We start from the raw sequence: 11,737 nt of genomic DNA, 5'->3' as shown, positions 1-11,737 counted from the left end.
CATTTGCATCCCTTTCCTCCCAGAATTCCAGAGGAGCATGTATGGCCTATACAGAGATAGTACCCCCCTGATCTTGGGCCTCTGCACGGTTCTTTATACCTGGCTCTAACATTGACCTGTAAGTTCACACTTGAGTTATTTGGTCAGTTTTGGCCCAGTGACTGCCCAAATAAGTGAAGTGTGCAATGATTCTAAGAGCGACGCCTGTCTTCTGCATGTCATACTGACTCACAGTATTGTTTCACTACCACAGCAGACTCCTTATGCGTGTTACTGCAAGGCACATTGTTCTACACCACTATAAAGGCTCTCTACAGCCAGGAAATAGCCGTTTTTAAACACGATTCACCGCAAATAAATTGGGATTGAACCAAACTTGGCTGGAAAATTCGTCAAACCTGCCGAATCGAATTTTTGAGAAATTCGCTCATCTCTAATCATATTCAGCCTAGTGACCAGTGCGGAAACTGAAGTATTTTAGTATTTTTTTGTTGTTTTTAAAGAATACAGATGGTGACATGGAAAAGCTAAACAAAAATCACAAAAAAAATAAAATCGGGTTAATGTAAAAACATGATTTGACCAATAGGTCATTTTACAATAACACATTTCTATGTGGGTATGACTGTGCACTAACCCAACTTATATTTGAAAACCATCTGGAGCAACTTTGTATGATTAAGACTTTATGACAAGATGACACATACAAAGCATTAACAATTAACTCCTGTTTGACTTTAATTGTGCAAATTATATTCCAGATTTAAAAAAAAATAACATTCCCATACAGATCAGCATTATTCCCCTATGCATTTATTAAAAAGTTTCACCCAAAAGTTGCAGTATTTACGAATAAAAAAAAAAAAAAATCTTTTGAGCTTGGTTACATTGTTGCTGATTTGCATCTTAAAGGGGATGTCGGGCCACATATATTGATGAGCTATCCTCAGGATAGGTCATCAATATCAGTACTCCATAGGAGCGCTGCTTCCTGGTCTTTACACTACGCGTTGTCTCCCTTGAAGCAGCGGCGTAGTGTAATTACAAATACTCGCTCTATTCACTTCAATGGAGCGTGTACTTGCATTACACTGCACTTCTGATTTGAAGTGCAGTGTAATGTACAAGAAGTGGCGCTCGCATGGAATGACACCTCCTCCTTAAACCGCTGATCGGGGGGGTGGAGGGTGGTGTTGGACCCCGCTGATCAGATATTCATGACCTATCCTGAGGATAGGTTGTCAATATATATGGCCGGGCAACCCCTTTAATGGTTTAATTCCTTACAAATTATTATAGTCCTGATCTGTGTCCATTCATGGCTGAAAGCAAAGGAGGCCAAGGTGGGAATAAGGCAGATGTGAGAGCAAGTATAGCTTATACAGGATAGTAATTCTAGAAGAAGAGATGTCAGGTGGCTTAGAGCATCAAGTTACCAGTCTCGTCCAAAGATAAATACCCGTTATGGTACCAGGAACCACTGATGAAAGCCCAAAAGTGCAGCATTCAAAGCAAAATCACTAGTCAACATATTGGAACAGTCTATTATATTGCATTAAAAGACTGGGCATGAAGTCAATAAGGAAATAAAAATGTGGTTTTTTTGGGGGTGGTGTGGAGGGAGGGGGATTGAGATCTCACTAAACAGAAGAGACTACATTCAGTTAACGAAAAAGTGAAGACATGACGAATTTGGAGCTTATGGGGGCACTAGGGACATCAGACCCATATTATGTGAATCGCACAAAATATGAACTTCCAGCTTCTACATCATCTGTGTTCCTTTTAATCAACACATCAGTTCCTAGAAGAATTACACTCTTGTTATTCAATGGCTTATAACATCATAAAAGGTCATAGAAGTAGTCCAAGCCTTGTCCCAGCTCCCAGATAGATATTCCCGTCCCCAGCTTCTTCGCAAGGTCCAGTCGCACCTGTATGGACTGATGGATTAAAAGAGAAGTTAGGATTACAGATACAATGACCATTAACTATTCCATGTTTTGAGGAGCAAATCTCCTTAGCTATAGAGAATATCCCACAGAATGCATACCTGTTGTAAGTCCTGATGCATTGACAATAACAATATCACCTGCTCAATAGTAAGGAAACCCTACAAACATGACCGGTAGGTAGGCCCTGTGGACCGGAGTTGAGGAACACTTAGATACAGGGTGAGGCGAAAGTCTGGACAGACCCTTTGACCAGGTGTAATTTGTAGAAAATTGACCTCCAATGTGTGAACGTATTAATTGGGAGGAAATGTTTTCAGTTGCCATTTCAAAATCTGTCATATTGAATACAGGTTTTTCCCAATGAGAAGGGGGTCACGAAGACGTATCGTCTGCGGTTCTACAGCGTTGTGTAAAGCACTTTACGGAACTTTGACCTTGCTTAACTCCTAAGTAGGTAAAGATAGATCAAAACTTAATCCTCGACTGTGTTTCTGACTAAATTGTAGCCAACACTGATATCACATGACCCTCTTCCCATTGAAAAAACCTGAGGTTCATGAAAAGTAAAGCTAAATCAGTAAGTTGGGGATAACTCTTTATCAATGCATGCTGTATGTATATGTAGTAGTAATCATACTTGAATATACACATTGTATATTAGAGGGAACTTTAAAAAAAAAATTTACTTTAGAAATGCAACACCTCATACTATAGTCCATGTTCAGGAGATGCCATCTCGCAAATTTTTTTCATGATCCTCTCCTCTATTGCGCTGCTGTGCCCCCCCCCCCCCCATTTGGTTTTAGCGCATGATATGCAAATTAATAGCATCGGTATAGGGGGGAGGAGGCATCAGCTTTTCTCAGTGGGCGTCTCCTTCACCTTTGCTGTAACGCAGTCCAATTGCAGCGGAGCGCGTCACATCCAGGGAGAAGGAGCGTTGTTCTCATGAGATTTGGTAAATCTTGCCAGAAGAGGCTATTTAAGCGAACATACCAAACAAGGGGACACAGCGGTGCAAAGGAGAGGATCATGAAAAAAAATTGCGCGCATCTCCTGAACATGGCCTACAGTATGAGGTATTGCTTTTATAAAAACTGGTGAAAGGTACTCTTTAATATCATGTCGACCTCTGGTTCAGCTTCTTCTTCATACAAAATCATGCTGCACACAACCATGTTATATATCTGCACCAGTTCTGTGTGGTGTGAAATCGTAATATAGTCCTATTCTGGTTTTCCTACCTTTGTGTTATGCTGTACTTTTACATAGAGCGCCAAATAAAAAAGCACAATTTTCTAATTTAAACTGTAGTGGGTCCCACTGGTGAGAAGCCGCCCAGTTGTTTGGTGCAGCCGGGGGAGGCAGTCGTGACAAATATCTGCCCCAATCTCTTGCTTCGAAAAAAGGGTCCAATTTTTTCACTTATTTTAATGTTCTACAATCCCCCAGTACAAACATCATGAGAAGCCTCGTGCCCTATCAGATTCCATATGAATGGTGACTGGAAACTGATAAATTTCATCTGTTCTGTGGATACAAAGCTTGGAGAAACATCTGTATGGGCACTGCTTATTGTCTCTAGGGTACAGCCGCATCAATGGGAAAAACAGCATGAATAAAATGAGTTTCCTCTATTTACATACTGATCTCAAAGTGCCATATGGTATCATATTTTCGTGTGGCCGTGTGCATGAGGCCTTACAACTTATCTTCCCTCTTCATGCCATTCATAGTGCTATGATATTTTATATTTTAATGAGTGTCTTCAGTGAAACAGATCTGTATTCCTTGTGTGGAGGAACTACGCTCGTGAGAGAGACCACAGTCTCTCCCTAAGGTAGCAGGCCTCAGAAAAGAAAATTTTGAGTCAGTACGCTGGATTAGTTAGCTTACCTTAGGCGTTTGTAAGCTAATTAATCTATAGAGTATACTACAGATTTTTATTTTTTCAAACCTACTAGTTTAGGGAATTCCACAGAAGAAATACAAATTTACCCTTCCACTCCCGGGTGTGAATCTAATCTGAGGAGTTGACCATAAGGGGACCAGCGTCCAACACCATCAACATTTATTAAAAAAGCCATTGTGTCCTGAAACACAACCCACAAAGGTGAGTATAATACAAGTCCACTCCGGTTCCCCTGCATGCAGCTACAGTCCTTCACATTTTGGTGCCCTTCTTTCCTTTTTTGTTTCCTTCATACCACCCTACATCCATACAGTATTTGAAGCACCAGGTCTTAATATATCATCTATAAAATAATATCCTAAACCATTAGCATACTTGATCGGTCCCAAGCCAATCAGAACCATCAGTCTTTCTCCTTCACTTACATGGCTCGTTAGACCATAGATAATACAAGGAGGTTATAGCCACACTACCCTCATCAGACAGGTAGACAATGTACTTCTCTGTACCTTACCTTCAGAGTTGGGTAGAACACGGCATGTTTTCCTCCTTTATTTCTGCAAAAAATAAAACAGCTTATTGAGAAAGGCTTCGGCATCAGCTGGGTTTGGTTAAACCTTAGCAGGGGGCCCTGGCCACAGTTATCTTCAACAATAACCCTGGACAATCTGTCAATTTTCCCGACATGAAATACAATCAGCCTCTAAGCAGAGAAAATTACTATAAATTATTGTTGAGTGCTGGATTGCACCATATGATTTTATTACGAATGGTGTTCTACAGAGTCTGTATCTTGACTCTATCCAGTGTCCTTTCCCATCTGATTGGGTGGGGGGGGGTCTCTCCATTACATCCTGGGCAAACTCTTGCAGTGCTCACTTTTTATATTCCAGGTAATGTTCTGCGATGTGCTGGTCCCACAGAATCTTCGGCTTATGTTCCTTCAGTATCTCAATGTACCTGTGGATCAAACAAGAGCTGGTGTTAATGCAGAGTCAGCTTAAAGGGGGTAGACAGAATTTCTTCTTGATATATTCTGCATAAAATAGAAATAATGGTCTCGGCAGCTCTGCGCTCGCTATCAGATGTGCATTTCAATAGAAATTAGTGGAGCTTTGAAAGGATGGCATTAAACTTTACCTCAAATACCACCCAATAATTAGCTGCCGTTATGCTTGATTAATGAATGTTTCCTTTTCTAATAGATGAAAGCTTACGGGCTCATTGAAATGAGCGAGATACCTGCTCGGATTCAATGAACAGCAAGACATGGCATTCAATTAGACCCTATCGCTCGACTATCAGTCATGCATGATATTTGGGCCTCACAGTTACATTCTATGAGTATACCGCTGTTCACAAGAATAGCAGAAGCATTCAGTCACCGGGGTCTTACTCTTCGAGGGATGCCTTCCCAGCATACTCTATAACATGCACCATAAAGAGGTGGTCTCTGCAGACAGATACAATGATGGCTCCTCACGGTGGGTTAGAGCTGTGGTGATGGGCAGGTTCTGTCACAATGATCACCAGTCCAGACATATAGACTAGCTTCATCTAGAGATGTAGGCTCTTTGTATTGTTTCAGTGTACAACCTACGGCACCTAGAATTTTAACAAACCTCTCCATGGGACGGCGGAAGCTTGTTGAAATGATAGATACACTTTAAAGGGACTTATGCCACAAAAAATATTTATCATCTATCCACAGGACAGGTGATAAATGTTGGATTTCTGGAGGTCTGACCACTGTCACATAAAAGTGGAAGGACAGATGGACCGTCATGCGCACTACCACTCAGTTCAGAGAGGTGTCGCTCTGTTCTTATGATCACTGAAGGTCCCAGTGGTTGGACCCTCAAGAAAACATGTATTACCTATGCTATGGAGGATAACCCTGTTAAGCATTTATGGCATAGCCACAGGATTTGCTAATTAAAGGGATTGTCCAAAAGTATTAATCTCTTTATATATGACTCACAGGTGACCATATACTCACCCTCACTGCTGCCATTCTGTTCTCCGCTTCCTGGTCCTGGCCCGGCACACCAGAGACACCAGTAAAAGGCTCGCTCAGTCAATCACTCTCTCAGGCGGGTCACAGCTAGAACCAGTGACTGAGTTTCCTTTTCTGCTACATCAAGCTGTGACCATGCAGTTGACAGCAGGGGGACCAGAGCAATATTGGAATGGCAACAGCAGAGGATAGTGAGGTTATGGCATCTTTATTATTTTTAACCACTTGTGAGCCATACAAAAAAGTGTACTATTGTACAATCCCTTTGAAATAGTGGTCCAGTTTCTTTTTTTTTTTTTTTTATACCAAAAGCTTACAAAGTTATTAAAAAACAGTGTGATGCCTTACCAATCCCTGACTGCTCCCATGGAAAAGCTTCCCTGGTTACCCACCAGTCTCTGTTCATCTGCTGGAGCAACGTATGGACACCACATGCAACTACGGTCATAGCTGGGTCCCAGTAAACAGATTGGGGGGTTGGTATAATGAGTATTCCTCTGCCTGTTAAGTATTTGGTAAAACATGTCAAGGGGTTGGACAATATTTTCAGTGTCCAATAGGCAAGGGTCCCAGAAGTGAAACCGCAGAGTCAGCAGGGTTCAATGGAAGTGTAGGCACACTTGCAAACGGCCCCAGATGAGTTATGGAAAAAGAAGAGCCCTGCTTACTAGCAGTCATAATAGTAAGTTTATATAAAAAGTTCATTTTGGCAGTACCTTCTTGGAGGTTTTCCACATTTTTTAGAATATTTTACAGTATATGCTCTGGTCATATTCGACACTGTAAGTAACACAGAGTGATTTGCACAGTGGTTGCAGCAGACTGTCAGGGCACGCAAGGGGTTATAACAGCTGAAGAACCACATGTTGGAAGCCACTAAATTGTAGCAGAGGTCCGTTCCTGGTGTCTAATATTGTGTATGGAGCAGCAGATATACAGTCTACTATTCAAATAGTGGCCAGCTCTGAAACGCTGTAAATGAGGACTTGACTTATACATATAATAAAAGAACCATTTCTCAGATTCTGTCTGTAGACTTTTTTTTTATGTAACCTTTCCCTTGGGACTTATTTGATTTATTTTTTTCACTTTGAAGCAGCCTCTCAAATTGTCTTTCCAGAAGTAATTGAACATTCCCAAATGTCATTGTAAATCTCGAGTTTTCTAATGCAATATCTCACAATACAAATTTTGTTTTGCATCTGAGATCTGCTTGGGCCGAGATATTCACCCAGAAAAAAATTCTAAGTAATTGTCTGTTCTCGCTTTTCCATTAAAGCTTCATCCTTCTTAGAAATGTCAGCACAGTCTGACCTTAAAAAAGTCCCATTCACAAAACCCCAAGATAAATTATAACTATAAGCCCCTGAGTTATCTTGGTGAAACAGTCTCTGGATTTCCGCAGGCGACGTCCCCCACGTTATCATAGGAGGTGTCACCTACATTTTCACTTGTTATCTTTTTAGAATACATCCCACTAGTCTGCCACAGTCACCACCAAAGTAATAATGTAGGAATGGATGGAAACTCTTAGCAGCCCTTGATTCCACTAAATGGGTTTTCTGGGACTACGTAGGATGGGTCATCTATAGGTGTCTGACTCCCGGAACCCCTGCTGATCATCTCCCCTTTGTTGTATTGATTGTCTCCGTACTTTTGGTAGTGGTTGTACCTGGTACTCAATCTCATTGAAGTGAATAACAGGCACAACCACTACCAAAAGTACGGAGCTGTGTCTAGTAAACAATGCAGGGGAAGCAACACTTTCAGTAAGCTGACTGACTAGGCTCTCGGTAGTCAGACTCCCAATGGTCGAATATTAATGGCTATCCTTAGGAAAAGTCATAAATACAATACAATACCCATAAATTAACTTTTAAGATAGGGGCAGGCTTACCATTCCAATGTGTCCAGACCCCCCCCCCCCCCCCCCCCACACACACACTTTTATTGAGTTTTTGCACAAAATTAACCACAAACAATGCAATAATCCTCTCCAAAGTTTTTTCCATAGGACACCTTTGACAAAGAAAAAAATAACTTTCAAGCATGTTTTTTTAGTAAAAAAAAAATGCCACAGTCTTTCTTTATCCTTTTATTCATTTTCAGACCCTCTGATATTTAGTTACAATCTGTTCCTAGTTTCAGACTTTCGAAATAGGAGGCCTGTGCGTCCAGGATGCTTCTGTCTTGTGTAGCTCCTGTATCAGCACAGCTTTATTCCTGGACTGATTTCTACTTCTAGGGCTCATAAGGTGTATTTTGTCCCTTGTACTGACAGTCACTGGTGTTTATGACCATGTGATTCTCCACCACCTGTGCAGAGATAATGTGAATATTCCATTTTCTCTACACTCAGCCCTACACAGCCTGAGTGATTTTACTCTCCAGATTGCCTTATGTGGCCTTATGTGTAGAGACACATTGATCTCCTGTGTACAACCTTCTCTCGCTCCCTGCTGCTCTTGCACTCAGAGAAGAGAGGGGGAGGGCAGAGAGAGCTAAGGAGCAATGTATTGTCAGGTCTGCTTGAGAAGCAACAGGACAACCAGCTATGTGTAGGAGTTATATTACCTCTACAAGAGAAAAATATAAGGGGATTTTCAATAAAGATTGTTTAGAAAGTTGCTTAATTTTGCATTTCAGAAGCAAATGAACAATAAAAAATGAATCGCAAAAGTGGTTGCAGCCTTAACACATGAAATAAAGTCAGAACATGAAAGCGGCGCCGATCCTTTCCACTGTAATGCAATAGAGCATTTTGCAACAAGTGTGTATGAGTCGAGGATTTAGGAGATTTTCCTCTCTTTTATTATGGGAATACATAAAAATATAATTAGCTTCTGTGGTAAGTACTGTTCATTAACCCTGACTTTTTTTTTTACTGTGGTCATTAAGGGGCCTTAAGCTGGGCCACCAACTTTTTACAGTGGAGCAGTCTAAGTGCTGCATGGGTCCCCTGTGCACCTGAGAGCGGGGCTCAGTCCTCATATGAGTGCTGGGCTCCTGCTTTAACAGCCCCAAAAGTTTAAAAAGTTTAATTTGATTAAAAAAAATCTCAAAGTTAAAAATGACACCTTTTTCTTAAAAAAAGGAGCTTTTTAATGGAAAAAATTGCAACAAAAAAATGAAAAGTTATGTACCCCAATGATACTAATAAAAAATACAAGTTGTCTTACAAAATAAAGCCCTCGCACAACTCCATGTGATGCAAAAACATTTTCTGTCTTTTAATTACATTTTTATGCAAAAGTAGTAAAACGTAAAAAATGTATATGTATTTGGTATCGCTGTAATCGAACTGGCCTAGAGATTAAAGTTATCCTGTTATTTATACCAAAAAAACAGAACCCAGCAAAATTTATAAATAAAAACTCAGTCGCAGTATTGCTTTTATTTTTTTCATACCCCACTCTTAAAGTTTTAATAAAAGTTAACCAGTAAGTTATCTGTACCCCAAAAATGTGCCATTAAAAATGAAAACTTATGCTGCAAAAAACAAGCCCTCATACTGTCTAGATTGATGAAAAATAAAGTTATATCTCCTGGAAGGTGACGAATAGAGATGAGCGAATCGAATCCCACGAAGTGGAATTCAATCCGAATTTCAGGATAAATTCGATTCGCCTTAAAGCCGAATTTCCTTGTGCTTTGTGTACTGTTTTTACACTCAGATGCCGCGATCATGTATGAACGCGGCATCTGAGGGGTACAATGATGGGTAGCAGCGCTATCGCAGCTCCCTGTCATTGCACCCGCTACTTACAAAAAAATGCTCTTTGTGACCAAGTAAGCCGAATCAAACTTTTCAATAATTTGCTCATCTCCAGTGACGATGAATAAAATGATAAAATATTGCCTGGTCATTAAAGGGGTTGTCTCATCTCAGAAAATGGGGGCGTATCGCTAGGATATGCTACCATTGTTTGATTGGTGTGGGTCACGCACCTATATTGAGAATGGAGCCCCAAAAGTGGTGGAGGGTGCACTACACATGCACAACCGCCCTCCATTCATTTCTATGGCGCTGGCCTGGCTATTTCTATCAGGCCCATAGAAGTGATTGGGAGCGGTGGCCGGTCATGCACGGTGTGCTCCCATTCACTTCTTTGGGAAGAGCGCTTGGTGGTGGCCGGACCGAAGTCCTCCAGCCACCACTTTGCGGGGCTCTGTTCCCAATATAGGTGAGGGTCTCACTGGTGGGACCTGCACTTATAAGACAATGGGGGCATATCTAGCGATCCAAGATCCAAAACAGGCTGGTCACTCCCAATGTGTATATTGTATAGTCTCAGTGTATGTGAATCTGTATGCATTATCACCCATTGACACCCCTTGTATATAAAAAAAAAAAAAAACATACTGTATGTTTTTATGGGATCCACTTGTATTGAAAAGTTGTTACATTTTAGACAAAGGACATATCTGACAAAAAACAGGAACGTTCACCATACACATACACTTCTGCGCAGTCATTTTTATAATCTATTCTCATTTTTATGCCAGAGAATAAAGGACAAGATGGATTTCCAAACATGAATACCCAAATGTAGCTGCAGTAGGAAGGACTAATCTGGAATATGTATCTCGGGGCTTTGATGACAGTAGGCTGGGGAACAATCAGATAATTCCTGGCAATATACAGTATACTGACGTTACTGCGCAGCTATGAATGCGAGAATGGAGCTGCCGCGTGGCATTGCTTGCCAATTTGTGAACATATTTAAAAATTGCTCTGCAATTTCTGAGCTTTTTGTGACGTCTGCAGTAAAAAAAATAAAAAAAATAAATCCACTCTTCACAGTTTCGTAGAGTTTTAGAGGCGACCTTTAGAATTTGCACTGAGATTTTGAACAATGCTATTAATGGTCACCGTGAGAGGAGCCTAGGACTTTTCATAAATCGGATTTTGCAATCACAATGAACATAGGCCTCTTTTGTGGATAATTTTTTTCCCCCAGATATCAAATTACACATAAAAGCTACAAATGAAAGAAAAATTTGCTTTGCAGAGGTCTATCAGGGATGGTGGGAAGGGCTTCGTTCCATTTCTATACTGTTCTGTCTTTTACAAACCTGCCAGCAGATAATACATTTGTGGGCCAAGAGAGTACGAGCCCTGCCACCCAGCTCTGGCCAGACCACATGCTATGGAGCAGCATGCATCAATTCTCCTGGCAGCAAACAATGCCCACTATTTTGGCTCCTAGTGTTGGTAGACAATTGCATTTCAACTTTCGACATAGTTCCGGTGTTTGTCATGATGACATTAAAAGTTTAAATTAGTTAATATGAATACATGATTCACCAGATCAGTCATCGCTGAGTGGCCTCATGTTGTAGGAGGGGGACCGTGACAAGCAGACGTGACCAGCAATACCATAGTGCTGCACAAAATATGAATGAAATGCCACAATTTAGCACACAAAACTGCCCAGAAGCCGCCCCTCTGTGATAGCCAGAACCATACAGGAAAATACAGCTCTATATACCTCTTACACCCAACGACGTATCCTCTGATGTACAAGTTCTCATTCCTCATCTTCTCCATTCAGCCCAGACCACCATGACAACTTCTGAAGACAGAAATACAATTGAATACAGGAGGGCACCTGTGGCCACTGGAATGATACAGCCAGGTCCATAAATATTGGGACATCGACACAATTATAAAATTTTTGGCTCTATACACCACCACAATGGATTTGAAATGAAACGAACAAGATGTGCTTTAACTGCAGACTGTCAGCTTTAATTTGAGGGTATTTACATCCAAATCAGGTGAACGGTGTAGGAATTACAACAGTTTGCATATGTGCCTCCTACTTGTTAAGGGACCAAAAGTAATGGGAC

General features: G+C 41.0%; 1 protein-coding gene across 1 annotated transcript in view; it reads right to left on the bottom strand.

The window, feature by feature from the left end:
- Nucleotides 1-1,604: 1,604 nt before the first annotated feature.
- Nucleotides 1,605-11,737, bottom strand: part of CHID1 (chitinase domain containing 1) — a 504,441-nt gene continuing 494,308 nt past the window's right edge. Inside the window, exons 11-13 of the mRNA XM_040410433.1 lie at nucleotides 4,747-4,827; nucleotides 4,382-4,424; nucleotides 1,605-1,943 (exon numbers count right to left, since the gene is read on the bottom strand). Coding sequence (XP_040266367.1) covers nucleotides 1,845-1,943; nucleotides 4,382-4,424; nucleotides 4,747-4,827 — 223 coding nt within the window. The 3' untranslated portion in view covers nucleotides 1,605-1,844. The remainder of the gene's footprint in view (nucleotides 1,944-4,381; nucleotides 4,425-4,746; nucleotides 4,828-11,737) is intronic.

This window comes from Bufo bufo, chromosome 10 (genome assembly GCF_905171765.1).
Source record: "Bufo bufo chromosome 10, aBufBuf1.1, whole genome shotgun sequence".
NCBI classification, from domain to species: Eukaryota; Metazoa; Chordata; class Amphibia; order Anura; family Bufonidae; genus Bufo; species Bufo bufo.
The sequence above is the reverse complement of the archived record's forward strand: the minus strand, read 5'-3'. Positions and strand labels throughout refer to the sequence as shown.